At 41.9% G+C, this 25271-nt stretch overlaps 1 protein-coding gene across 2 annotated transcripts; it reads left to right on the plus strand.

Moving 5' to 3' along the window:
* Nucleotides 1–25201, plus strand: TCEA1 (transcription elongation factor A1). 2 transcript variants are annotated; one of them, XM_018058509.1, is made up of 10 exons: nucleotides 1–360; nucleotides 10380–10442; nucleotides 11935–12040; nucleotides 15699–15786; nucleotides 16668–16813; nucleotides 17926–17982; nucleotides 18925–19079; nucleotides 21233–21379; nucleotides 22018–22089; nucleotides 23681–25201. In XM_018058509.1, exons 1-10 carry the CDS (start codon nucleotides 298–300, stop codon nucleotides 23687–23689), a joined length of 906 nt encoding a protein of 301 aa, XP_017913998.1. In that variant the 5' UTR covers nucleotides 1–297; the 3' UTR covers nucleotides 23690–25201. The 2 variants fall into 2 exon arrangements, with proteins under 2 accessions (XP_017913998.1, XP_017913999.1); XM_018058510.1 differs by having other exon boundaries at nucleotides 111–360; nucleotides 16671–16813.

A 25271-nucleotide genomic window follows, 5' to 3' on the forward strand; every position in this document is an offset into this window, starting at 1 on the left:
ACTTTCACGACAGCCGGCGAAGACCTGCGGCCCGTCGGGCCTGTAGCCCAGCTGGTCTCTGTCGATTGGTGACGCCTGCTTGGCGCGCGCGCCGTTCGATTGGCTCTGCCTGCGGGGGAGGAGCGCCGCCGCCTCTGCTGCCGCCGCCGCTGCCGCCGCCGCGGGCTCGGTAGGTGAGGAAGCGCCTGGGCACGGCCTGCTGAGGCGCCTCGCAGACGCCTGGACTCGCCCGCCGCCCGCCAGCTTCGCGTACTTCCCGTCCCACACGGCCGGGCGCGGGGCAGGCCCGCCGGAGCCATGGAGGACGAGGTGATCCGCATTGCCAAGAAGATGGACAAGATGGTGCAGAAGAAGAACGCGGTGAGCGCGGCGGGCGGCGCGGGCCGGAGCGAGGCCGGGTGGCGGGCGGGGACCGGACGCGGGAGCCTGGCGGCCTGACGGGGTTTGCGGCCCGCGCCGCCCGCCCTCCCTGCTTGACACCGGCGAGGCCTCGTCCTGGGGCGGGGGCCCTCGAGGGAGTCCTGACCCGCGTCCTGGGGAGAAAGTCCCGGGGTAGGGGTCCTGTCCCGCGTCCTTGGTAGGGGAGGCCTGGGGAGCGAGTTCTGTCCCACGTCGCGGGGAGGGGGTCCCGGCGTGGGAGTCCTAACCCGCGTCCTTGGGAGGGTGTCTTGGGAGCGGTGTCCTGTCCCGCATCGCGGGGAGGGGTCCCTGGAGAGGGAGGTCCTGGGGAGGTGTCTTGTCCCGCATCCTGGGGAGGGGTCCCGGGGCGGGAGTCCTATCCTGCCTTCTTGGGAGAGGGTTCTGGTGGAGTGGGGTTGTCCTATCCTACATCTTGGGGAGGGGGTCACGGGACGGGAGTCCTACTCTGCGTCCTTGAGAGGGGTCTTGGGAGGGGTGTCCTGTCCTGCATCGCGGGGAAGGGGCCCTGGGTGGAGTCCTGGGGGGTGTCCTGTCCCACGTCCTGGGGAGGGGGTCCCGGGGCAGGAGTCCTATCCCGTGTTCTTGGGAGAGGGTTCTGGTAGCGGGGGGTGCTTTGTCCCACATCCCGGGCACAGGGTTTCGGGGGTGGGGAACTCCATCCCGCGGCCGAGGGCCCGCTCTGAGCGCTGAGGCCCCTGGGGCTGGTGCAGCCGGGTGAACTTCATCGAGGCGTTCTCACTATAAACTTGACGGTGGCCGAGCCTCTTGGCTTAGCCCAAGAGTACAGACAGCCCTCGCCGTTTGAAAGAATCCGTTCTCATTTTCCGGGCTCGTTGGCTAAAAACGAGAAAACTTCGAACAGCGGTTTGTGATCTGTTTCAGACACGAAGCTGATAAAGCAAAACGTGAAATTCCCGGATCTTTTTTTTTTTTTTTTGGAAAGGGCTAAACATGCCATGGATTATCTCAACTGTCTTCCATGTTTGTTTAGCAATTAAAAAGGTAAACGATGCCAGTGTGTTTGGCAAGCTGCTAAACTTCTTTTTAAGTGGATCTCCTTAGGCAGTAGAGTGCAGAAGGGCTGTGTCTAAGGCACACACCCTGACGAGAGTGTGCTGCTGGGTGGGTTTGCACAAGTGTCCTGGCTGGGCCTCTCTGGGCGCTTTACTGTTGATGCCAGCAGCGTTTTCTGTCACTGATAACGTGTTTATGTGGATGTGTTCTCTTGTGGTTTGTATGAGATGTCCCAGTTTCTGCATTTCTGTCCACCTGCCTGTGCCACTTTCAGTCCCTTGCTTCAGAGCTGTCTGTTGTGTCGCTCAGTCGTGTCCGCTCTTTGTGATCCCATAGACTTCAGCACTCCAGGCTTCCCTGTCCTTCACTGCAAAGCCGTCTTTTTTCAGCTAAACTGAATTCTCAAACTAACTGGAGAGAGGAAAGGGGTGCTCTGGTTTGTATAGCACTTTAGAGAAAGCACTTTACAGTGCAGCTTTCTGTGCAGCGGCATTTTGGGACTCCAGACACAGCTGTGCTGCATCCATTTTACAGAGTAAGAAACTAAGTCAGGCCAAGTAGTTCCCCAGCTTCCATGAAGGGTACACTGTGGATTAAGCCAGGAGCTGAGTGTTCTGCTGGACTGCATGCCAAAGCAGGAAGCAACCTTAAACACCGAATTCTTCAGGCTTCAAGCTTAGTCTCTTCCTCTTTTCCTTTCACAGGTGCATTGCCTAGCATGTGATTTCATAGCCTGTTAATCTGCATTTGCAATTTTGGACTTTTAAAGTATTTCCTGTTTGTTTTCTGTTCTAGACAGTTGCCTTTGCTATTTGTTTTTTCACAGGCCATTCATTGCCTGATGCAAGTGATGAATTCTGGGTATTTCATTGGCTGAACATTTCTGTTATTTTGCTTAAATTGGCAAGTTTTTTTCTTTGTCTGGGGAACGCCTCAGTTCAGTTCAGTCGCTCAGTCGTGTCCGACTCTTTGCAACCCCATGAATCGCAGCACGCCAGGCCTCCCTGCCCATCACCAACTGCCAGAGTTTACTCAGACTCATGTCCATCGAGTCGGTGATGCCATCCAGCCATCTTATCCTCTGTCGTCCCCTTCTCCTCCTGCCCCCAATCCCTCCCAGCATCAGAGTCTTTTCCAGTGAGTCAACTCTTTGCATGAGGAGTTTCAGCTTCAGCATTAGTCCTTCCGATAGGGAATGCTGTTGCTGTTAAGTCGCTTCAGTCGTGTCCAACTCTGTGCAACCCCATAGACGGCAGCCCACCAGGCTCCCCCGTCCCTGGGATTCTCCAGGCAAGAACACTGGAGTGGGTTGCCATTTCCTTCTCCAGTGCATGAAAGTGAAAAGTGAAGTCGCTCAGTCGTGTCCGACTCTGTGCGACTCCATGGACTGCAGCCCACCAGGCTCCTCCGTCCGTGGGATTTTCCAGGCAAGAGTACTGGAGTGGGGTGCCATCGCCTTCTCCGACAATAGAAGCGTAGCCTAGGGGAAAAGGCTGTTAGTTGGATAATTGTTTTCTCTGACTTGGGCTATATAATCTATCCTTTAATCATCTAGTGATGCTTGTGTTTGTTTCCTTTCCTTGTAATAGATATTTCCCAAAAATGAGGAATTTCCTAGTGAGCAAGTTGAGAAGACCAGTTTATCCTTATCTGCAGTTCTCAAATTATAAGGACATAATGCGTCAACAGAAGAATGAGAAGTATCACAAATAAGCCTCAAGTCTCATTTTTCTTCTCAAATCTTCTATTTTTCTAGTAGTACAAAACTTTACCAATATAAAAACTCCCCCCCCCCCCGCCCCGCCCTCAAAGAAAGGTAAAGTTGACTGGCTCTTTTACTTTTTTCCTCTCTCTTTTCCTGTCTGTGTTACAGAAATTCAAATAGGCAGATGAAATAAAGAAAGGGAAACAGTCTAAATGACTCTCCCTCCCGGCCCACCAGCAGCCCATGAAAGCTTTTTAAGTTGTTCAGTAATTTAACAGAAGCTGTTCTGGGGAATTGTAGGATTATGATAGATTTGTTTCTTTTTCGTGTGTGTGGCTCCCAGATTTTCTCTACAAGCTATTTTTTATACTGTTTTTATACTATGAAAAAATGAACTTTGCTAAAAAAATAATAGTTTTCCTCTGAATTGAAGTTTAAGTGCTGTTGTTAGATAGTGCTTTACTATCATAGTAAAAACATAGGTGTCGCTTTTAAGTAATAGTAAAAACAGCTTCCATTTATTGAGCTATTACTCTGAGCTAGGAATTCTTCTCAGTACCTACCTTATCTGATTTATTCCTCAGACAGTTTATTGAGCTAAGTCTTAATCTCTATTCTAAAAATGAGGAAATTGGGCTTCCCTGTCAGTTCAGTGGCCGAGACTCCATGAGTTTGATCCCTTTTGGGGAATCTAAGATCCTACATGCCATGCAGTGCAGCCAAAAAATAAATAAATAAAAATATATTTTTAACAAAATAAAAATGAGGAAGTGAAGTATTTAGGTGCTTGAGTGAATTCTCAAGTCTAATAGCTACAGAGTGGCCAAATGATATAAATCTGAATCTGTTTTGTGTCAAAGCCAGTACCACTCTGTTCAAGCATCTACCACTCCAAGCATCTCTCTAGAATCTGGGTCTTGAACCTTGTCTGGGTACATTGGGCAACCAGGGTGTTTGCTGTTGTGGGGCAGACAGGTTTCTCTAAATATCCCCGTAATATCTTGACCCTGGTGCTGCCCAGAAGGTTGCCCCGTCTGTGCACTTGATCTTAAATAGGGTGCACTTTGAGGCCATGATGAATCATGTGAATTAGTTCTAAATTTTCAGATATTAGCAATTTTTTACATAGATTTTCTTTTTCTTGCCATTTTGACTTAATGTCAGTAAGCAAGTCTGTCTCCTAATCTTGGTTCAAATTCTGACTCTTCTGAACTTTAGCTGTTAGGGTCTAAAATGTTTTTTTGGTAGTAAATTGGATACAATTTAGTAAAGATTAGATGAATATAAAACTCTTGGCAGTACCTAGGATATGAACGACTGATGTTGAAGCTGAAACTGCAGTACTTTGGCCACCTGATGCGAAGAGCTGACTCATTGGAAAAGACCCTGATGCTGGGAAAAATTGAAGATGGGAGAAGGGGACAACAGAGGATGAGATGGTTGGATGGTATCACTGACTCAATGGACATGGGTTTGAGTAGACTCTGGGAGTTGGTGATGGACAGGGAGGCCCGGCATGCTGCAGTCCATGGGATCTCAAAGAGTCGGACATGACTGAGCAACTGAACTGAACTGAAAAACATCTTCTGGTTTGTCTTTGTAAAGGATTTGTATCACTAGACTTAGAGGAATCAAGTGAGAACTTAGAATTTTCAAGTTCAGGGACACATTTAATGAGTGATGTTGAGATTTGTTTATTTTTTTCTTCACTGAAGGCTCAGGGCTGAGTAGAATTAAATTGCAAAGAGAGAATCTAGGTGCAGGGATACCTGAAATATGTACATTTCTAAGTCTTAATCTTACCTGGGTTGGGGAAAAAACAAACTGTGGTTTCCATATCAGGGTTAGATTAATTAGCATAAATCAGAATTTAGAATGACTACCCAGTCTTTGTGCTGCTATTCATGGGATTGCAAAGAGTTGGACATGACTGAGCGACTGAACTGATATGAACACAATCTTTTATAACAGCTTTATATAGCTGTACAATACAGTTCACCCTTTAAAGTATACAATTCAATGGTTTTTAATATATTCTCAGAATTGTGCAGCTATCACCACTATCTAATTTTAGAACATTTTCATCACTCCGGATGGAAACTTATCTGTAAAATAGCCTCTTACATAGTCACCATATCTGCCCCCAACCACTAATCTACGTTCTTTCTCTCTTGATTTGCTTATTCTGAACTTTTCGTGTAAATGGAATCATACAGTAAGTGGCCTTTTATTTTTTTTCGCTTGCTGTTTTCCAAGTTCATCTGTGTTAACAGCATGTCAATACTGTGTTCCTTTGTGTTGTTGAATAGCATCCCTTTTTTCTGATGGATATATCACATTTTGTTTATTTACTCATCGTATGATAGACATTTGGGCACTTTCCACTTTTTTACAATTATGAATAATCTAAGCACATTCTTGATCAAGTGTTGGTGTGGACATATATTTTAATTTCTGTCGGGTGTATGCATTTCTGTAGGAGTAGAACTGCCAAGTCATCTGATAACTGTGTCTATGTAGCCTTTGGAGGAACTTCCAGACGATTTTCCAAAGTTGAACTATTATTCTACATTATCACCAGTAGCATGAGGGTTCAAATTTCACCACATCTTCATCAGTACTTGTTATTACGGCTTTTTGATTATAGCCTTCGTATTGAGTATAAAGTGGTATCTCATTGTGGTGATTTGCATTTTTCTGATGACTAATGATGAACATTTTTCAGTACTTGGTGCCCTTGCATATTGGAGAAATGTCTGTTCAGATCCTTTACCCATTTTTTAAATTGAATACTTGTATTACTAAATTGTGAGAATTCTTTATATTCTGAATGCTGCTGCTGCTGCTAAGTTGCTTCAGTTGTGTGCGACTCTGTGCGACCCCATAGACGGCAGCCCACCAGGCTCCACCGTCCCTGGGATTCTCCAGGCAAGAACTCTGGAGTGGGTTGCCACTTCCTTCTCCAATGCATGAAAGTGAAAAGTGAAAGTGAAGTCACTCAGTCATGTCCAACTCTTAGCGACCCCATGGACTGCAACCCACCAGGCCCCTCCGTTCATGAGATTTTCCAGGCAAGAGTACTGGAGTGGGGTGCCATTGCCTTCTCCGTTATATTCTGAATACTAGACCCTTATCAGAGATAGGGTTTGCATATATTATCTCTCATTTTGTGGGCTGCTGTTTCACTCTCTTAATAGTGTCTTCTGAAAGATAAAAACTTTTGTTTTTCTGGCTGCACTGTGTGACTTGCAGTATCTTACTTACCCAACCATGGACTGAACCCAGGCCACTCCATGAAAGCACTGAATCTTAACTGCTGAACCACCAGGGAATCCCCCAAAGCTTTTAATTTTTATAAAGTTGAATTTATGTATAAATTTTGTATCTTACCAACCATCTCTTATATGTCAGGCACTCTAATTTGATACTTCTTAGGTGTTACATTACCTCATTTGATCATCTTAACTAAAGTTTAGTGTAATATGCTCATCTACACATGAAGAAGCTGAAGCTTGAAAAAGCAAAGTAACATGCCCAAGATCTGACAGTTGGGAATTGACAGAGCCTGGATTTTAATCTAGACCTACCATGTACATGTGTGCTCTTTGTGTTCTGTGTTGCTCCTTCCCTCCTCCTTGAACAGAAGGCTGTTTGGATCCTGTACAGTCTTGTATATACTGGGTTCTCATCATACCATATTTTATAAAGCACATCTCTCTGATGACAGGTAGTAGTACCAAGGGTGTAATAAAGTAGTCTGTAGCTGTTTATCTTTTAGCCAGTACTGTGAACTAAATTTGACTCTGGAAGTTGAGGCAGACTCTTTCTTTCTCTTGCATCATTGTCTGTAGGAGATGCTGCAATCGAATAGACTTGACTTTTAGAAGCAGGTGATGATTAGGGACTGTTTAGTAGTGCTGTTTGCTGGAGCTCACACGGAGCAGAACTGCCCCAAGGGTGGGGCTGTAGAATGGACAGAGCAGTGAGGTAAGGCCAGGAAACTGAGCCCTTGTCCCTTTGCAGTACCCATCAGTATCGCCTCGGGCAAATTACTTACCTTCTCTGAATTCAGAGTTTTGGTTTTTTTTTCTTGTTTAATTGAGGGTTTGAAGTGGAGGCTCAAAGATTTCTGCTTATTTTTAGATTTCCTGAGGTCAGAAAGGGTTTCTGTTTTGCCCATTGCTGTGTCCTCAGCACAGCAGAGAGCTTGGCATGTGGTGTAAATGGGTGTTTGTTAAGGGGGAGTGTGTCATTTGACAGAATGGGGTAAATCTCACTTTTTCTGGTTAGTAAATCATGTGACCTTGTGCAAGTTTCTTAACTTTTCTGGGCTTTTAATTTCTCATCTGTAAAATGAGGATAATAGGATTCCTGCTTCCATAGGATTCATTGTAAAGATGAAATGAGATACTCTGTGCAGTGCTTGCCACATAATAACTCTCAAAAAAGTTTAATTTCCTCATCTGTAAAATGGGAATAATAGGATTCCTGCTTCCATAGGGTTCCTTTTAAAGATGAAATGAGATACTGTATACAGTGCTTGGCACATGGTAACCCTCAAAAAAGTTTTTGTCACTGAATTAACATATGATTGTCTCTTTTTTGCCCTTGTCACCCATCCAGATCATCATATTAATAGTTGTTTATTTCCTAAAGAACCTTGATTGAAATACACATCTTATTTGGTTAGAACACACTGTAATTCTGAGAAAGGTCATACTTTTATCCCATAAGTGTTATTTAACTTTTCCTTCCTTCCATAGCCTATATCTCTAACCCCAGTCTCACCAAAGAGATCCGAGTGAAAAAGGAGAGTGTGATGAAATTAATGCAAATCTGTTGCTTCCTTCTGTTTGAAAAACAGCTTAGACCTTAAGCCACATTGCTGATGTGTTAGAAGAGTCAACTTTATATGCAACCCAGCTTTATGTAAACCTAAGGAGACCCTGCTTTTTAAGGGACTCTTATAATTGTGATTCTCTTCACTTTTAATTGATCTTAGGTCAGAAGTTTTTCAAAAAGACCACAGAGACTTGAGTAGAAGAAAGATATCTACAGTAGATAAGGGTGCAGGCAAACAGTCTCGTAATCAGAACCTTCAGAGTCTTTGACGTATTTCAGAATTCCAAATTTTCCAGGTTTATAAAGGTATTGGTATAGTACAAACATCACATATTTCATAGTATCGTCAGTGGGAGCTGGGCAGTTCCTGGTAATCAGACATTGGCATTTCTATAGTGAAATGTAACATTCACAGATTAAGTAGGATAAATAGAACTAAATAGCTCTGTACATCTGTTGAGATTAGATGTTACTGCCAAATGAGTTTATTGAAAATCTATGGGAAATCTTTTGGTTTTTAAAGGATTTTGGTTTGGGGATTTGCAGATACAGGATTAAAGACACTTGCTCACAAAAATGGCATGCATATAAAAATTCTTGATTAACAGTAAATTTAAAGTCAGTGTTTTATTTTTTTAACAACTCTAATGTTTTACAATTTTTAGTTGTCTCTAAATAAAAAGAAATTATAGAATTTACGGTTAGGAGGAATCTCTAAGAGGTGGATCCTTAAAATCCTTTATAATGACCTGTTTCATAATTTCTATTGAACTTGTTTTTAGCTAGGAGGTTCTGGGTTAAATTAAAAGGATGTATCTGTTGCCAGAAGAAAATTTAATACTGTTTTATTCTCCAGGGCCATATCTGTTAACTTTAAGTGGAGGAATTATTTGGCTAGAAACCTTTGCTTGATTTTAAACTTAAGAAATAGGATGATACCATGAGGTTCCATGCTTGCTCCGTGCTCTGGGCTTTCTGTTTTCCCAGGGTGTGGTGTGTTTCACTGGTTCATGGAGTGCCTAGTTTTCATATTTTAACATTTCAGAAAGCAGAATGAGTTACACGTGTTGCTGGCCAGATGGATGTTGAGATGTGCTTTCACAGACAGAACATCCAGCCCAGCATCGACATCGTGGAGCAGGTGTCAGTGACTTGGAAGGAAATCTCAGAGTAGCGGGGTGCTCTTGGCCCCCCGAGAAGCCAGTGGCAGAAGAGCAGTTTGGTAAAGGCAGCAGGCTCACACACCCAGAGCCCACCCTGGTGCCTGCAGAGAGCTGATGGTTCAGAGCTGGGAGCTCTTTTATGGATTCTTTTGTGAAATGTTGTGTTACTAGTGTTTTGACACAGCTTTTTGTGGGCTAAAATCCGATATTATGGAATCTGAGTCAATAGGCAATTCATAAGTGTTAAACTCTGCAAAATAGTTTTAGAACCACCACCTTAGCTAGTTTTGATTATATTTTTCTATATGTAAAAGGTAATATGACAAAAATTCCAAGTCTAAAGGAACTGCAAAAGTAAAAAGAAGTGATAAGAAAAGTTTATGATAGTTTAGTAGTTTTTTTATTAGTGGTATGTAGAATAATGATCTGTCCAAATATAGCACATTAAGGCACTATTAGACTAAATGGAATATGATTGATTAAGTTAAATGTATTAGATGAACTGAACGGAACTGAACTGAAATGTGGTTGATTGAATGAGTATCACGTTGGAACGTTGGCCACAAGCTGTAGGTGGCACTGTTGCCTCTCATGAAATTCCAGCCCCCTTGGCTGCAGTGCTAAGTCGCATGTCATCAGCTGCATGGGAGCCTTTGATTCTAGATGGGAATCAGAGCCCTGGCAGAAGATGGGCCTGCGAGCTTAACAGAGACCTCACTTCTGGATTTCCTTTCAGAATTTGCTTCTTACCCTGCAAGAACCAGGTAGACAGCAGTGTCCTTGAGTCTGAGCTGTGAGGTGCAGAGGCATGGTGAGAATTGTAGAGAAGCGGTGCCCCCACCACCATTCTCCCACTCCTGCTTCCATAGCTAATTGCCCTGCATGGAAGTCTGGGGGTATTGTACCACCACAGTGAGAAACATTGCATATTTCTAGTTGGGACATATAAACAAATACTACTGAAAGTAAACTTTCACACGACAACACGTAGGTGCTGGTTGTAACCCAGTAAATGGATTTTATGATCCTCTAGTGAGTTGCAGCCTATTTGGAAAACTCTTTCCTCTCTCTTCTTTTCCTCTTTCATCTATGTATCTGTATCTCTATATACCATTCTCCTCACATGAATAAATGACTCTCAGTGAATTGTGGATAGGAAAATACACATTTAAATCTCTGGTTACTCTTTACTTTACTCTCTGGAGAACTTAGTTTGAAATCATTTTATTTTATAGGCTGGAGCATTGGATTTACTGAAGGAGCTTAAGAATATTCCCATGACCCTGGAACTATTACAGGTATGTGCTAACATATGTCATAATTTTTGAGTAGGTAATTGTCATAAAATAACTGAAACGTCTTCAATACCAACATAAGTTTTTTGTATTTTCCTCTTATAGTGTAAAACATTATTAACTTGTTTTTGTTTTTTTTAAAGGTGGTAACATAAATTAGTAATCTACTGAGTTACCATCGTAGGAAAATGTTGCCTGCTTTTTTGAAAGGTTTTCTGCATTCAAGTGCATGCCCCACTGGCTGAGAAGGCAGTGCTTTAGACAAGTTGTAAAGCATTCTAAAGTTCTAACAGTTTTTCTTCACTGAGAAAAGTTCTTAGAACATACTATCTTCTACAAGAAAGGAATCACTTTCTGTGGGGAAAATGTCCCCCAAATGCTGATCTCAAACCACCTTGGGGTTTTAGAGTGGTGAATCCCCTGTCTGTGTCTGCTGTGGAAACTCCCCCCGCTGTGCTCCATTCTCCGAGAGAGAACACAGGACAGTCCAGTCAGATACATATTCTAGATTCTTCAACAGCTGCCCTACATCTCTTTGTTGAGTGCATTGAATAATTTAAAAGGAAACCTTAAGGATCCATTTATTTCTCAGCTGTAAAGTTTATAGCAGGGGCTCCCTTTTGTATCTCACTAACAATTCCTTTTGTTATTTTATTTCTTTCTATAACCATATTTTGAAAGATTGTCTACTGACAACCTGAATTTACTACTTTAAGTCACCATTTTTTATCTGTCATCCATAATTGGCCATCAGAGCCTTTATGTTCTCTCAGCACAGTTTGAAGACAGTTGATGTGTGGGAAAAGAGCATGGATTTTGGAGGCAACAGACCTGGATTAAAATCCCAGTTTTGCCATTTAGTAATGGTGTGCTGCTGGCCAGGTTATTTATTGACACTTCCAGTCTCTTCATCTTTAAAAATAGGGATGATGATCTCGATTTTAAAGGATCTTGGGATGACTGATGAATATGGGCGTTCCCAGCATGCCCCTGAGCACGTATGTCACCGCAAGTTAAGTTTTCTGTATTCTGTGAAGTCCATTTTTAGTATCTGTGATCGTGTGCTGGTGTTTAACCTCGTGTGGACGGTAGTATTTGTTTAGGTGTCCTCCTTATAAGGTGCAGCGCGTGATGCACATAGTCATCTGTACAGAAGAATGTGAAGAGGCAAAGTGGGTGTGTGTGAGCCATGGTTGCATCCGCCTGCCTTGCCTACACACACAGACACTCTGTTCTGTTCTCTTGTGAGAGAGACTGACTTCATCTTACTCGTTGACCAGCCTCACTTCAGTAGTGAGTTAACATGCCTGCAGATCTCGGTGGTGAGACCCTTGATGTGTGTGTCTTACGTCGACAGTCTACTGCTAAAAGAATTGATACAGTTGATGTTTTTTCTGTTCTAAAATGAAGAGGCATCTGGAAAACAAGAAAATCAAACAACGAATTGCCTGAAATAAAATTGCTTGTGTACATTTTTTTTGTCATTGCCTTACAGTCCACAAGAATTGGAATGTCAGTGAATGCTATTCGCAAGCAGAGCACAGATGAAGAAGTTACATCTTTAGCAAAGTCCCTCATCAAATCCTGGAAAAAGTTATTAGGTATCTTCCCTTATATATATTTATGATCTGGTTTATTCAAACATTGAGTTGTTGAATTTTTTTTTTTCTTTTAGTGAATATAGATATGTTGAAATCTGTACTTTATAATCTGGGAGGGGGCTTTAGTCTGACCTTGAGGGTTCTGCTTTTAAGCTAGTCAGATTTAACTTTCTTGGTTTTTTTTAATACTTATAATTGGATGGCCTTTTTTTCTTTTTTTTTTTTGCCACTTTATTTTTTAATTGAAGGATAATTGCTTTACAGAATTTTTTTTTATTTCTGTCATACATCAATAAGAATCAGCCATCTGTAGACCCATGTGCCCTCCCTCCCCATCCCACCCTTCTAGATTGTCACAGAGCCCCCGTTTGAGTTCCCCAAGTCATACAGCAAATTCCCATTGGCTATCTATTTTACATATGGTGTTGTAAGCTTCCACATTACTCTCCATACTTCGCACCTCCCTCCTCCCCTGGATTGCCTCTTTAAGAAGAAAATTTTTCCCCGAGGGGAAGGTGTCCCACTTTTTGAAAAAAACTATTTCTAACTTAGAGACAGTTTTCAAAAATAATAAAAATAATTCACGTGTCATTTTTCTAGGGTATTCATCTTTAATATTTGCCATGTTTCTTTTGTCATAGTCTCTCTTCTCTTTTTCTCTTTATGCTTAACTTTATTTTTTCCAAACTACTTGAGAATAGGTGGATCTCTCTTCTTTATTGACTCTTTAAAACTTAAGTGCGTGTTTTCTTGGAACAAGTTTATTTTCTTACGTAATCCTAATACAGAAAATTCGGGCAATTTAGCATTGGTACAGTTACCTTAATCTGCAGTGCGCTGTCGTTCCAGTTTTGTCAGTTATCCCAGTAATTACTTTTCCAGCTTTTTCCTCATCCTTGAGCTTTTTTGTGTCTTTTAGGACATTGACTTTTGAAAACACATGCCCCCTCCTCCCCTCCCTCTGTTGCTGTGTGTAGGGGCTTGTCTGGTTTTGGCCTGTGCAGTGCATGTTGCAGGCTCTTAGTTCCCCAACCAGAGCCTGGATCTGGGCCCGCTGCAGTGAACGCGCTGAGGCCTAACCAGGACCGCCACGTTCCCTGTTCGGGCTTTATCTGTCATTTTCTCCTGACTAGATCCGGTTGTGTGTCTGTAGTTGGGGTGCTGCGCATGTGTGTCATGTCCTTCTGGGGTGTGTGGCGTACAGAGATGGGACGGTGTTGTTTCTGAGACTCAGCCAAGGTGTACAATGCATCACTGATGATTTTCCCTCATGTCTAATAGGAGTTCTGTGGGAATCACTTTAAGACCCTGAAACTATGGTGCTCCCTGTCAGACCTTCCCCCACCCCCATTTGGTATCCCCCGATTACTGCCCAAACCATTCTTTCCAGTGACAGTTGCAAAATTATGATTTTCTAGTTTTTCTACTTTTTCTGTTTTCACACATCCTCATTCTGCAAGAAGAACCCTCTTCTTGCCTCCCAGTTCTTTTTCTGTTGTGAATGTGGACGCATAGGTTCCTGTTCTATATAATGGATTATAATCCATTCCTGCTCATATTTATTTTGATAGTTACATTGTCCTAGGTTTGACCAGTGGGCACCCCTGCAAACTGGCTTCTGTGTCTCTTTGACAAGCTCCTTGCTCTTTTTTGTTGTTTTTTAACCTCTTTCCTTCATTCTGACACCACGCAACATGCTGGGCTCATCTGTCCCAGCCCTGGAACCAGCCATCTCCTGAGCAGTTACCATTCTCATGTGGAGGAGAAAATAAAAGAAGTGAAGCTTTTAAAACTTCATAGATAGCAGCAGTAATAATAAAAGACCTATAACATATAAGAGCTTGGAAACTAGTAACCAAGAATTGTAAAGCCTATGAAATTTAGAAAGTTCAGCCTTAAGAAAACTAGCTAAATAGACGATCCTGTATTAGATTCCAAACCAGAAAGCATTGCCGTTTAGGTTGTTAGCTAGATTTCTGGGAGATTTCCTACTGCTTCTGGTTACCACAGTTCTGAATACTTAAGACACACTGTGTGTGGGCCTGTATTAGTGCACTTAGTCCTCCCAGCTGTCCCGCGTGCTCGGGGCTGCTGTAACCCAAATTCGTGCTGAGACAGTCGAGGGGCTGCTGTAACCCCACTTTGTGCTGAGACAGTCGAGGGACTGAGAGATCAGGTGCCTTGGTTGTACGCAGTAGGAGGTGTGTTGACTGGCTAAGCTAGGGAGTGGTCTGAGCCCCGTGAGCCGGGCTTTGCTGCGTGGCTCACCACCCTCTGCTCAGAGGTTGGAGTGTTTTTATGACCGTTCCTGCCTCTTACTGCCCTGCCTTTTCAGAGGGCCATCCTAGTGCACACTGCACCATGGCAGCGTTACAGCTCCCCCACCAGCACTAGACCTTGTTAGACGGTACTGCCTGATTGTATTACCTGTCCCTGGTGGCTCAGATGGTGAAGAATCCACCTGCAGTGTGGGAGACCTGGGCTTGATCTCAGGGTCAGGAAGATCCTGCGGGAGGAAATGGCAACCCACTCCAGTATTCTTGCCTGGAGGATCCTATGGACAGAGGAGCCTGGTAGGCTGTACAGTCCATGGGGTTGCAGAGAGTCGGACACAATGCATCATGTGACCTTTCTGAAGCCTTCTACACGTCTTGGAAACATGTCTTGGTCCTTGCTCTGTTCTGAAATGTCATCGCTGATCCGTGCTTTCCTCACGATACCGTAGCATCTTCAGGCCTTCCAGGGAATTATAGAGTAAAGGGGACAATACAGTTGGTCTCTGAGAACTGACATGTGTCATGAGGACTGATTCCCATGATAGTTCTGGAGTTGTGCTTGGGACTGTCTTCCGTCAGTCAGTCCTGTCCAGAGAGGCATGTTAGCGTCGTCTGGGGACGCTCAAGCCCCCTTCTCCTCTGGGAGCTGGATGGAGTGTTGGGGTGGGAGCTTAGAGCTGCCTGGGCAGTCCTGCCTCAAGGGTGAATGTTCTTCCATGTTCTGTACAGAGGGCAGTGGAGAACTGAGTTATTCATGCAGCTCTAGGACTCATGTACGGATCAAAAAGTAGACCAAACTGAGGTAGTTCAGGGGCCAAATATTTCTGAACCCAGCTTCACAGCTATTTTGGTTGATATAAACGTGAATGTTTCTTTCCAGTGTTGCCTTCACCCAACCTATTTTATGTACTTTATTTTCCCGTGTCTGATGACTCACTTCTTTAAGTCTTAAAGCTTATGCTTTATTAGTATTAATAACCTGTATTAGTTTTCAGATTATTTAAGATAGAGGAGATGCTAAGTAGGCCTAACTCATAATCCTGAAGTATATTCTATGAAAATCTTCTTTGTTTACTATCTCTGAAATATTTATTTGTATTTTGAGTACCACCTCAAACTTTTTTACTTCATGAAAAATTATCAAAACAACATTGTTATATATACTTTGCACTTTAATCTTTTTTAATGTGCAGTGTTTTTTCCATGTGCATTGGCTAATAGAGTAGCTTGCGTAAACTTCATTTACTTGTTAAAAGCTTAGGATTTTATTGGGTTTTTGTTTTCTTTTTTTGCTTGCATAAATAGCTTGATAACATGTAGTAGTCCTGTTTTTTGTTTTGTTTTAACAAGTGCTGAAACTTAGGAATTTCATAAATTTTCAGATGGACCATCAACAGATAAAGACTCTGAAGAAAAGAAAAAAGATGCTGCAGTTACATCACAGAATAGCCCTGAAGCAAGAGAGGAAAGGTATTTCACTTCATGGAAGCTCATGTGTTTTGGGAGACAGGGGTCATGGAGGCTTCAGAAAACACAGGACTGACCTTAGAAGGCCTGTGGAGTTGCCGCCAGGTCCATGCAGGCTGTGTGTGGAGGCCGGTTGGGTTACCGGCAAGGGCAAGGGGCTGCCTGCCGGTAGGCAGCACCAGGTGACGTCCATGGAGTGAAAGGCAGGATTAGTTTGGCAGAACTAATTGGCGGAAATCTTTACTGTGGTAAAAGTTAACTGAAACTAGTCCGAAAATATTTCAGTAAGAATCTAACATAGCAAGTTAAACCAGGAGTGTTTGAAGTGATTAGGTTGACTGGAAGAGTTATTAATTGTTGGAATGGTATTGATGTTTTTAGGGAGATATTAAGAGATGTTTGTATTTTCACAACTCCTCACTCCATGTGGTTTTTATCCTGAAGCGGTGTCTCATGTATAAGCCTCACTGATTGTCTGATTGGAGCAGGGTTTGCCAGCGTTTCTCTATGGCTTTGGTCGAGAGCAATCATAGTCTTTGTGCCCTCCCCTCCCACCTCTGCTCATAACTGAGATCCCGTCTTTTCATGTGCTGTATTGAGGCATAACATGTATTTTCTGTATTAAAAATATTGTTTAACATTTAAAAGGAGGATCAAAGTTAAAAAAATAAAAGACTTGTCTCATCTTTACTAAAAGTTTTAACTTCTTTTTAATCTATATACAGGCAGGTTTTTTCTTTTTCCGTTTAAGAATCACTGGAATATTATTTCATTTATTTAGGCCCAGAATTACTGTTTTTAGAGAGTAATGGTAATGATACTCACTTTAAGAGAGTTTTCCTGACTCTCTTTTTGGTTTTTTTGTGTCTGTGTGTATATTCTAGCAGCTCCAGTGGCAACATGAGCAGCAGAAAGGACGAGACCAATGCCCGGGACACGTACGTCTCATCTTTCCCTCGGGCGCCGAGCACTTCTGATTCTGTGCGGTTAAAGTGCAGGGAGATGCTCGCTGCTGCTCTCCGAACAGGAGGTAAATGTTGTTGCTCAGTCCCTTGACCAAGGCCGCCACTGCCCTGTCCATCTCGTTTCATCCTCTGGGTGGGACCCCGATGGTCGCTGCCCCTCACCGCCCAGCCTAGGGAGCGGCTGTTGTGCCGGACGTTACTGAGAGCAGTGAGGTGCAGGCATCCAGGCCTCTGCTTATTACGGGTGATTCTCAGAAACAGTAGGTTCCTTCCTTCTGGCGAATGTTCCCCTGAGTCGTCGTTAATTAAACTCTTTTTCACAATCCTTTTTCTCCTCACATTTAATCTGCAAACTCAGTATCCGCCCCCCTCAGATTGAGAGTTAATGATACATATTATTGTCCTGTTGTTAAATGTTACTATGACACATAATAAGTTTTATATTCATAATTTCATTTCCTACTTTTTTAAGTGGGAAAGAGATTTTGGTTTATATATGGGAGCTCTAATTTAATCTGGAGGTATTCATTCCTATGTAAAATTTGGCTTTAAAGTTTCATATATAGGAATATATATTTATTGTCTTCTAAAAATGCATCCTTTTCTGTTATCCTGAGCCCTAGTTAGTATGACCTATTTTTCTTCTTACTCTGCCTTTTCTTTACTCTGATTCCTTTATTATTTCTTTATGTATATTTTCTTGTTTCTTTCTAGTTTCTTTTTGTTCCTTCTGTCGCTTTGAATGTTTGCCTAGAAGTCTTTTGAGTGTGTCCATATATGTGATTGGCCGATGAAATGAATGGTTTCTTTGCATGGACGTCTGAGGCGGGAAGGAGACAAGACAGTACTTTGCATAAGTTTCTCTACTCTCTGTGGGAACAGCCAGAATTTCTGGAGTTGTGAAATGAGGGGTTGCCTGCTGGATGCATGACTCCCCGACTCCTGAGGGATAAGGCATCATCCATGCAGGAGCCCTGTGGACAGTAGCTGAATCCAGAGGAGGAGCCGAGGGAGTCACGAAGAAGACCAGATTCTAAGGAAACTATACTGAAAGGATTCTTTGTACAGGGCAAGTGGGGCTGAAGAAATAGGAATACGGTTTAATTGGCTCTGTACTGAAATTTTCTTTTAATGTGTGGTAATCATTCATTCATGACACTGCTGTGTCTGTGTTTAGATGACTACATCGCCATTGGAGCTGACGAGGAAGAATTGGGATCTCAGATTGAGGAAGATATCCTTTGCGTGTATATTCACAATGGTGTCAAGAATTCACTAGATTTTTTCTTCCTGTAAAGAAGAGAAAATCTTATTCTACAGTTTTTGTCTTGATTGTTTTGGTGGGAAAGGGAAAGGCTGTCTGTGACATGTTACTCTTGTTTTCCTCTTATGCAAAAGTAAGACACGTAATGGTGATAGTGCTTTTATTTTTCTGCCTTGCAAATTGAGACTGTAATGTCTCATGGACACGTGCTAGCGAGTGTAAAGTGGGGTCTCACCTTGTGGAGAGGGGGGCCCTCAGCAAAGCATAGAAATCCCCTGAGCTCATCATCCTGTGCGTTCACGCTGGTTGCTTCAGAAAGAACTCTGGTTGGGGAGAGGGAGTCTTGCACATGGGTCCGGCAGCAGGGACCATCTGGTGACAGGTGACAGTGTACCGCAGGCCTGTCCTGGCTGAGGGGTGGCTGCTCTAGGGCTGGGCCTCTGCTGGAGCCTGTCCCGTTGAGAAAAACCTCCTGCTAACCTGGCTTCTTGCTGAGCCGGAAGGAGATGAACCTCCAGGCCACTATGAACTGGCTGTGTGGTCTTTTTGAGGCTTTTAGGATCCTTGGTGGAATGCAGATTTGGGCCAGGGAAAGCATGTATAAGTTCAAGCTCTTTTTCTAAAGTTTTCTTACTCAGATTGAATACCTGAGTTACATTTTTAAACCCTTTTAATCTGTGTCACTTGGCATTAAACATTGAGAAAGTTTAATAGCATTCATAGCATAAAATCACTATTTTTTGCCAGGTACTGATCAGGAAATCAGGCCTTATTAGGAAAACAGTGCCTTATTATTTTAATCTGAATTGGAAATACTGCTTAGAAATTTCAGGAATTCTTATCGTGGCAGAATTTGAAAAAAATGATCTTAGGACCTTTATAATTTAACCTTTTTCCTTAACGGCCTAGTACCTATCTATCAAGAAATAAGGAATACAGACATGAAATACAAAAATAGAGTACGAAGTAGGATATCAAATCTTAAGGATGCCAAAAATCCAAATTTAAGGAAAAACGTGCTGTGTGGGAACATTCCTCCTGACTTGTTTGCTAGAATGACAGCAGAGGTGAGTATTTGAATAGAACATTTCTGTGGCGGTATTCCATGATGTCAAGTGTAAAGTCTGTTTAAATCATGAAGTACTGAATAAATACTACATCTGTAATAGCTATCCTAGTACACTTTTATACACAGTATATACAGTATACTAGATAAGAACTTAGGTGATTGAATCTGTTAGCATTAGTACTTTGTCCCTTTCATAACTGTACCGTGATCTTTGAGTGGTTGCCTTATTAAATTATTGTCAAAAAATAAAAATGTTATTTATTGTAGATTCATGTAGAATCAGAATTAAATTTCTAATTGCAAACAGACTTTGTAACCTCTAAGCTCTTTTCTTGGTTAAATACTATAAGATTGGCTACATCTTACTGACTATCCTTATATTTATTTAGAAAGTGATGCAGAAAATGAAATTCATTGTTTGCTTTTTTAGATGTAGCAGTTCATAGATATAAGCTGAAGTGTGTCTACAGTTTCACTCTTACTGAGCATCCAAGTGAATTTGTCTTTCTGTATAACTAATGAAAACTATATTTATAAGATTCATTTTTTAAAACCTCATTTGAATAATTTTAAACTTTCCCAAAGTACAGAGCATAGTGTAATGAAGTCCTATTATCTACCCATCACCTAATCTTCAAATATATTAAGTAATTTGTCACTTGTTTATCATCTGTCTCTTCTTTGTTTTCTTTCTTTTTCCCTGAATTATTTTCAAGCAAATTCCAGACATTGTATCTTTCCACTTCTCTATCCTTCAGAGAAATCTGTAAAAATCTGACATTTTTATGTAACTACACTCATAGCATCACTGCATCCAGCAAGTCTAGTGATGATTCCTTGGTGTATCTGATACCTGGTTTATAGTCATTGTATGTTCCTGGTTGTACATTGACTTTGTATCAGGATCTGAAGTCTAGATGTCACCTTAAGCTTGGTCTCTTAAGGCTGTGTATGAACACAGTTAAGTCTCCTTTTCTAGCCCCCTTTTCTTCTATGACATTGACCTATTGAAGAAACTGGTTTATCTCTTGTGTATCTCACACTGAATTGCCCATTTCTTCCTCATTACACTAATTTTTCTGTCTCCATTCTTTTCTGTGAACTGGAAGCTAGTTTTGTAGCTTAGATTATATACAGGTTTAACTTTCCCTGCACAAATGCTTCATCAGTGGTCCTTCTTACTTCATACTGCATCACTTCAGGAGACATGTATCTTGCTCTCTTCGGGTGTGGAAATTTATCAGGGATTTGTGTACAGACAGTCTCATCCCTTCTCTGTGAGGTTCTCCACTGGCCTTTCATCTGCTTGTTTACCCACTGATGATCCTTGCCTGAACTGGTGATGTCATTAGGAACTGCAAAACAGATTTCTAGAATTCTGAAAGTCCTTTCACCTTTCTTAGCTAGACTTCTTTGATAAAGGAGCACTTGCTCTGAGTTTAAGGCCATTGGTTAGGATAGGAAAGGCAGGTGAATGTGTAATTCTTCCCTTTGGTTAACAGTTGTCAGAAGGAGTGGTTGGCGCCCCACTAACCCCCAACGGGGGCTTTTATTGCCATTTTTGCATGTGTTTGTGCTCTACTTTTTTAAGTGTCGTTACAGACTTGTGACTTTATTTATCCAGTGGGGTTGATCTTTTCAGTGATTTATCATGGTGGCTGAAGAAATTATCCTCTGTCTGGTCAATGGAGCTCTGTCACATAGCCCCTCTGTCTAGTGATGCACTCGCAGTGGTCAGGCAGCTCAGAAATGTGTGTTCTTGCCTTATTATTTCGCTTCCTGGCACAGGACGATACTCTGCCTTTCTTGTGCATTTCTTGACTCAAAACTGGAACCAGACATTCCTCTGAGGCCCCTGGTTCCTTTTCCAGTGAAGGAGGTGGGTGCGGTACTAGAGTCCATGGTCTGGATACGCTCATCACTATAGGATTGCATTAAATGCAGCTTTCACATACAGACTTCTGAGTGTTTGGGAAAAATGTAAGAGTAAACAAACTGATGAGTCCTTTGAGGAAAAATATGATATTTCACTTTCAAAATTTTAAAAGTTGATTTTGATCCTGTTGTTGTTTAACTATTAGAGCATAAACAGCATTCTGCATGTGTGTAGAAGGTGCCTGTAACTGGGTGGTATTGCTGTCCTTGTGATAGGAGATGGCTAGTGATGAGCTCAAAGAGATGCGGAAAAACTTGACCAAAGAAGCCATCAGAGAGCACCAGATGGCCAAGACGGGCGGGACCCAGACAGACTTGTTCACGTGCGGCAAATGTAAAAAGAAGAACTGCACTTACACCCAGGTTTGTGACTGTTAATAGATGGACTCTCATACTAAGAGGCTTACAACTCCCGTTTCAAGACAAATACCAACGTATTTTCCGTTAGCTGGATTTGTTGTTAGTATTAAGAAGGTATCCTTCTACTTGAGATCTCTCTCAAAACATATCAAAATAACTTTGTGTTTCTAGGTACAGTCTTATATTAGAGCAGATGTCAAGTTCCTCAGTCACAGAGGATGGGTATTGAAGGCTCTTGTTACTGTCTGACTTTTAGAAAGGTTTTGGCAGTTTTTGTCAGAATGAAGTATTTGTAATTTTTACATTTTTGCAAATTTGTAAGAAAACTGAGAGGTCTTTTAATTAGTATTTCTGTGCTGCTTATGATTAAAATTTTTCATATTTGTTAGCCATTTATCAGTAGTATAATGTGCGAGTTTAGATGATTTTCCCGCTTATCTGGGATAAAGATGAGAAGACAAGGACTTTTGTCTAGAAATGTGTGTTCTTCCCTTATTATTTCGCTAATTTGTTAATAGCTTGTTTTAGACTGTTACACATTCTATTGTGCTACCGTTGTAGTTGATGTAGGATATCCTAATTTAAGTTGGATTTTCTGTAGTATTGTGAAAAGCAGTGTTGTTCACCCAACTTTGCCATAGGTACAAACGCGGAGTGCTGATGAACCCATGACAACGTTTGTCGTCTGCAACGAGTGTGGAAACCGGTGGAAGGTAGGGTGCCCGGGGGTTTCCTGTTTCACCCGGCTCTGTGGGATGGTTTCTCCCTGGGGTGGTTACACTGGCTCTTCTCTGGGGGCTGTCCCGTGTGTCCCATGCTCACATTGCCCCATGCTGGGGAGGCTAGGGCTGGCGTCTATTGTGGATCACACTATTTGGTACTCTGCTAGAACTAGGCAGTGACTCCGGACACTGCCCTCTGCGTGGTCTTGGTGCAGGAGTCAAGGTTGGATCTTAGAGGTATAGCTACTGTGTCGCCATCCTGTGCGCACGCTGTCCTTTCAGGCGCTCCCATGCTTGTTCTTCTGGAACACATACATGTGTGTATGGTTGCATAAATGTTTATCCTGGAAAAACTGCTGTGCCTCATTGAAGTCCAGCCCACTGGTTTCAGTGTTTATTCTAGGAAATCCAGATGAGCACTGCCATGATCTGGTAGGCTTCTCATGAAGCCTTTTGTGTTGCCTGTGTTCTCCTAAATTAGCCCCACACAGGCAAATAATGTTACATGAATGATCCATTCTTCAGTGATTTCTGTGAGCCACAGAAACATCACCTAAAACAGAGGTAGAGACACGAGGAGTGTGTGACTGGGGGCTCCCACAGGAGGAAGGTGGGCTTTGGAGCCAGACACGCTTTCGGCTCCTTTGCCCCTTACTGTTGCTGAACTGTGATATTCTCACAGACAAATATAAATAAGACCCACATTACAGGTCATGCTGAGTAGTAGAAATGATAGATTTAAAAGTGCCTGGTCATTGTTGATACTCCAAAAATGCTTTCTATCTGTGATTAGTTTTGTGTGTGTGTATGAAAATTCTACAAGCTTCTTTTCAAGTTATTCTTACCTTAGACTTTTCCTTACTTTAAAACAATCACAGAGGTTAAAGCATTTCCTGAAATCAGAAGTGAACAAAAAAGACAGTGGGCGGAGGGCTCCAGCAGGGTTCCAGGGGTGAGGCCAGTGCCTGTTACATTACACACAGAGATTCTGTTCTTGGGCCTGGAGGTTATGGTGCTGACAGTGTCTTCATGGCTTGAAGCAGTGTCTCCTGTCTGGAGCTGGCAGTTTCTTTAACTGGTCTACGGAAGAGATGTTCATGCTGTTCAATCCTGTTGGGCAAACCCGGTTTTTCCAGCGCTCTGCTGGATTTGTTTAGCATCAGGAGGAGGAGGAAGACTGGGTATATCACAGTTTGTATTGAATACAGGCAGTTTGCTGCAAAGTGCTGACACAGTTCCTGTTGGATTTAAGAAAATTCAATGTAATGTAGAAAGCTGATGCCTATGGTGGCTTACTCTGGAAGTTCAAATTTGGAATTAATTTTTTTAACCTAAGAATTAAGGAGAGAAGTGCTTAATAAGAAAATATTTTATACTATTTCTTTATGTATGCTTAGCAATTCTAAATTGGAAGAGTCAAACACAATATAGGTGACTGTTCATGTCTGGAAAATACAGCATATTTTTTAAAAATGCCTGTTTGTTTAGCAGTGTCATGTGTATGCTGTGTTGAACAGGGAAGGAGGTTCACCCCATTGTCTGTATTTAAAGGTCTCATAAAATATTTCTTCTTTTTTGACAGTTCTGTTGAGTTGGAAGCATTGGCAAAACATCTGGACCATTAAGAAGATGGATTTTGTAATTAGCTTTAAAGACTAGGTCAACTAGCTAGTTTTCCTGCAAATCAGATTTTTAAAGTAACTTGCCTCCCTTGGGTTAGTCTCTGGTTTTGACATAGTGTCCCTTCCTTAAACGCCTTCTGTAGTTTCAGGTCAGTAGGGAGACCACATAATGGTATCTGTTTCAAAACTTTTTTTTTTTTTCATTTTTATAAACTTTTGGCAGTTAATTTTTACCTTTTTTTTCTTCTTAAAAGAAAATGTAACAACTTTTATACAATATAAAACATACGCAGTAGAATGTTACTCTTCTCAGTTAACACACAAGTGGAAATTACATTTTTTTTTCCTATATTGGCATGTACCTGCAAATATTAAAAAAGGATAAGAGGCAGTGTAATTATAAGTTTATCAGACATGGTGTGTATTCAAGTAATACTTGACCAGCTTATCTAAATTGTATATAATATTTGAACTAGCATATGAAATTGATTTTAATTATTCTGTTCACAAGTCTGGGATAATTAGATATTATTTTGCATTTGTAACTAACTGTGATCCTCATTTCTTGTAATTTCTTGTACATGTGTATTACTTGTTCTTAATAGATTTTAGCTTTTGGAAATATGACTTGACTTTGTTGAAATCAGTTTGGTTTGTTGTTTATTTACCTGTTTGACTTTGTAGTGTATTTTAGTTTTGCAGAACACCGTCATAATTTGGTATGCTTTTCATAAATCCCAGACAGGCAAAGAGTGGAAAGTTTGGACCATTTTTACCTTTTGTAGGAAGACACACTGGGAGGAAGATGTTAGCATTTTAAAATAGTGTGGTTCCTGTGAACAGTTCCTGACTTGACTTTGATTTGGAAATCTGTCCTGACTGAGGACTTTAAGGCTTATATAGATCATTAAGCTGTGGTCTTTCCATATGGAGACTGATGGAGCACATTTCTGTCCTGACTGACTTGCTGCCTCTGTTACACAGGAGTAAGGCTGAGGGACAGACGAGTGTGTGGGCTATAACATGGCCCACGTTTATGGTATGGACCTTGCAGTTAAGTGTGTGCCATCTGCTTGGTTGGGAATAAGGAAGAATGATCTCACTGGCTGTAGCACATCTTGAATCTCCAGTTACGAGGACCACGTCTCATCCTGCTCCATCTCCGCTCTCCAACCCCTATGGAAAGACTTCAGCACCAGCTTGCATGCCCCTCCTCCCTCCCTTTCCCCACTGCTCACCGCAGGTCAGTTTGATGCAGTAGAGAAAACATCCAGAAGTCCACATGAAGACACCACATGTAAGAATTGGCCACTGGTGCCATCCCACCTCTACTTTGTCAGGTCACAGAGTAACCTTTTATCACTTGGAAAATAACATGAATTTTTGAAAGAATGAGTGTAAGAAGATTAAAATAGTCCCACTTTTAAGTGAGCCATTTTTAAATTTGTAATTCAATAAAGTTTCTTGTTATTAAACATGTATCACATTTTGTCATTTTATTTGGATATCTATACTTGCTTTATTTTTTGTTTAAAAAGTTCTGCTTTCCCA

This window comes from Capra hircus, chromosome 14 (assembly GCF_001704415.2).
Source record: "Capra hircus breed San Clemente chromosome 14, ASM170441v1, whole genome shotgun sequence".
NCBI lineage: Eukaryota > Metazoa > Chordata > Mammalia > Artiodactyla > Bovidae > Capra > Capra hircus.

Bases quoted from the DNA above. Each gene is read 5' to 3' on its own strand.
- TCEA1 (XM_018058509.1), top strand. From the start codon at position 298: ATGGAGGACGAGGTGATCCGCATTGCCAAGAAGATGGACAAGATGGTG. The intron at 361-10,379 runs GTGAGCGCGGCG...TTTATTTTATAG, and splicing joins TGGTGCAGAAGAAGAACGCG to GCTGGAGCATTGGATTTACT. The intron at 17,983-18,924 runs ATATCCTTTGCG...ACGGCCTAGTAC, and splicing joins GGGATCTCAGATTGAGGAAG to CTATCTATCAAGAAATAAGG.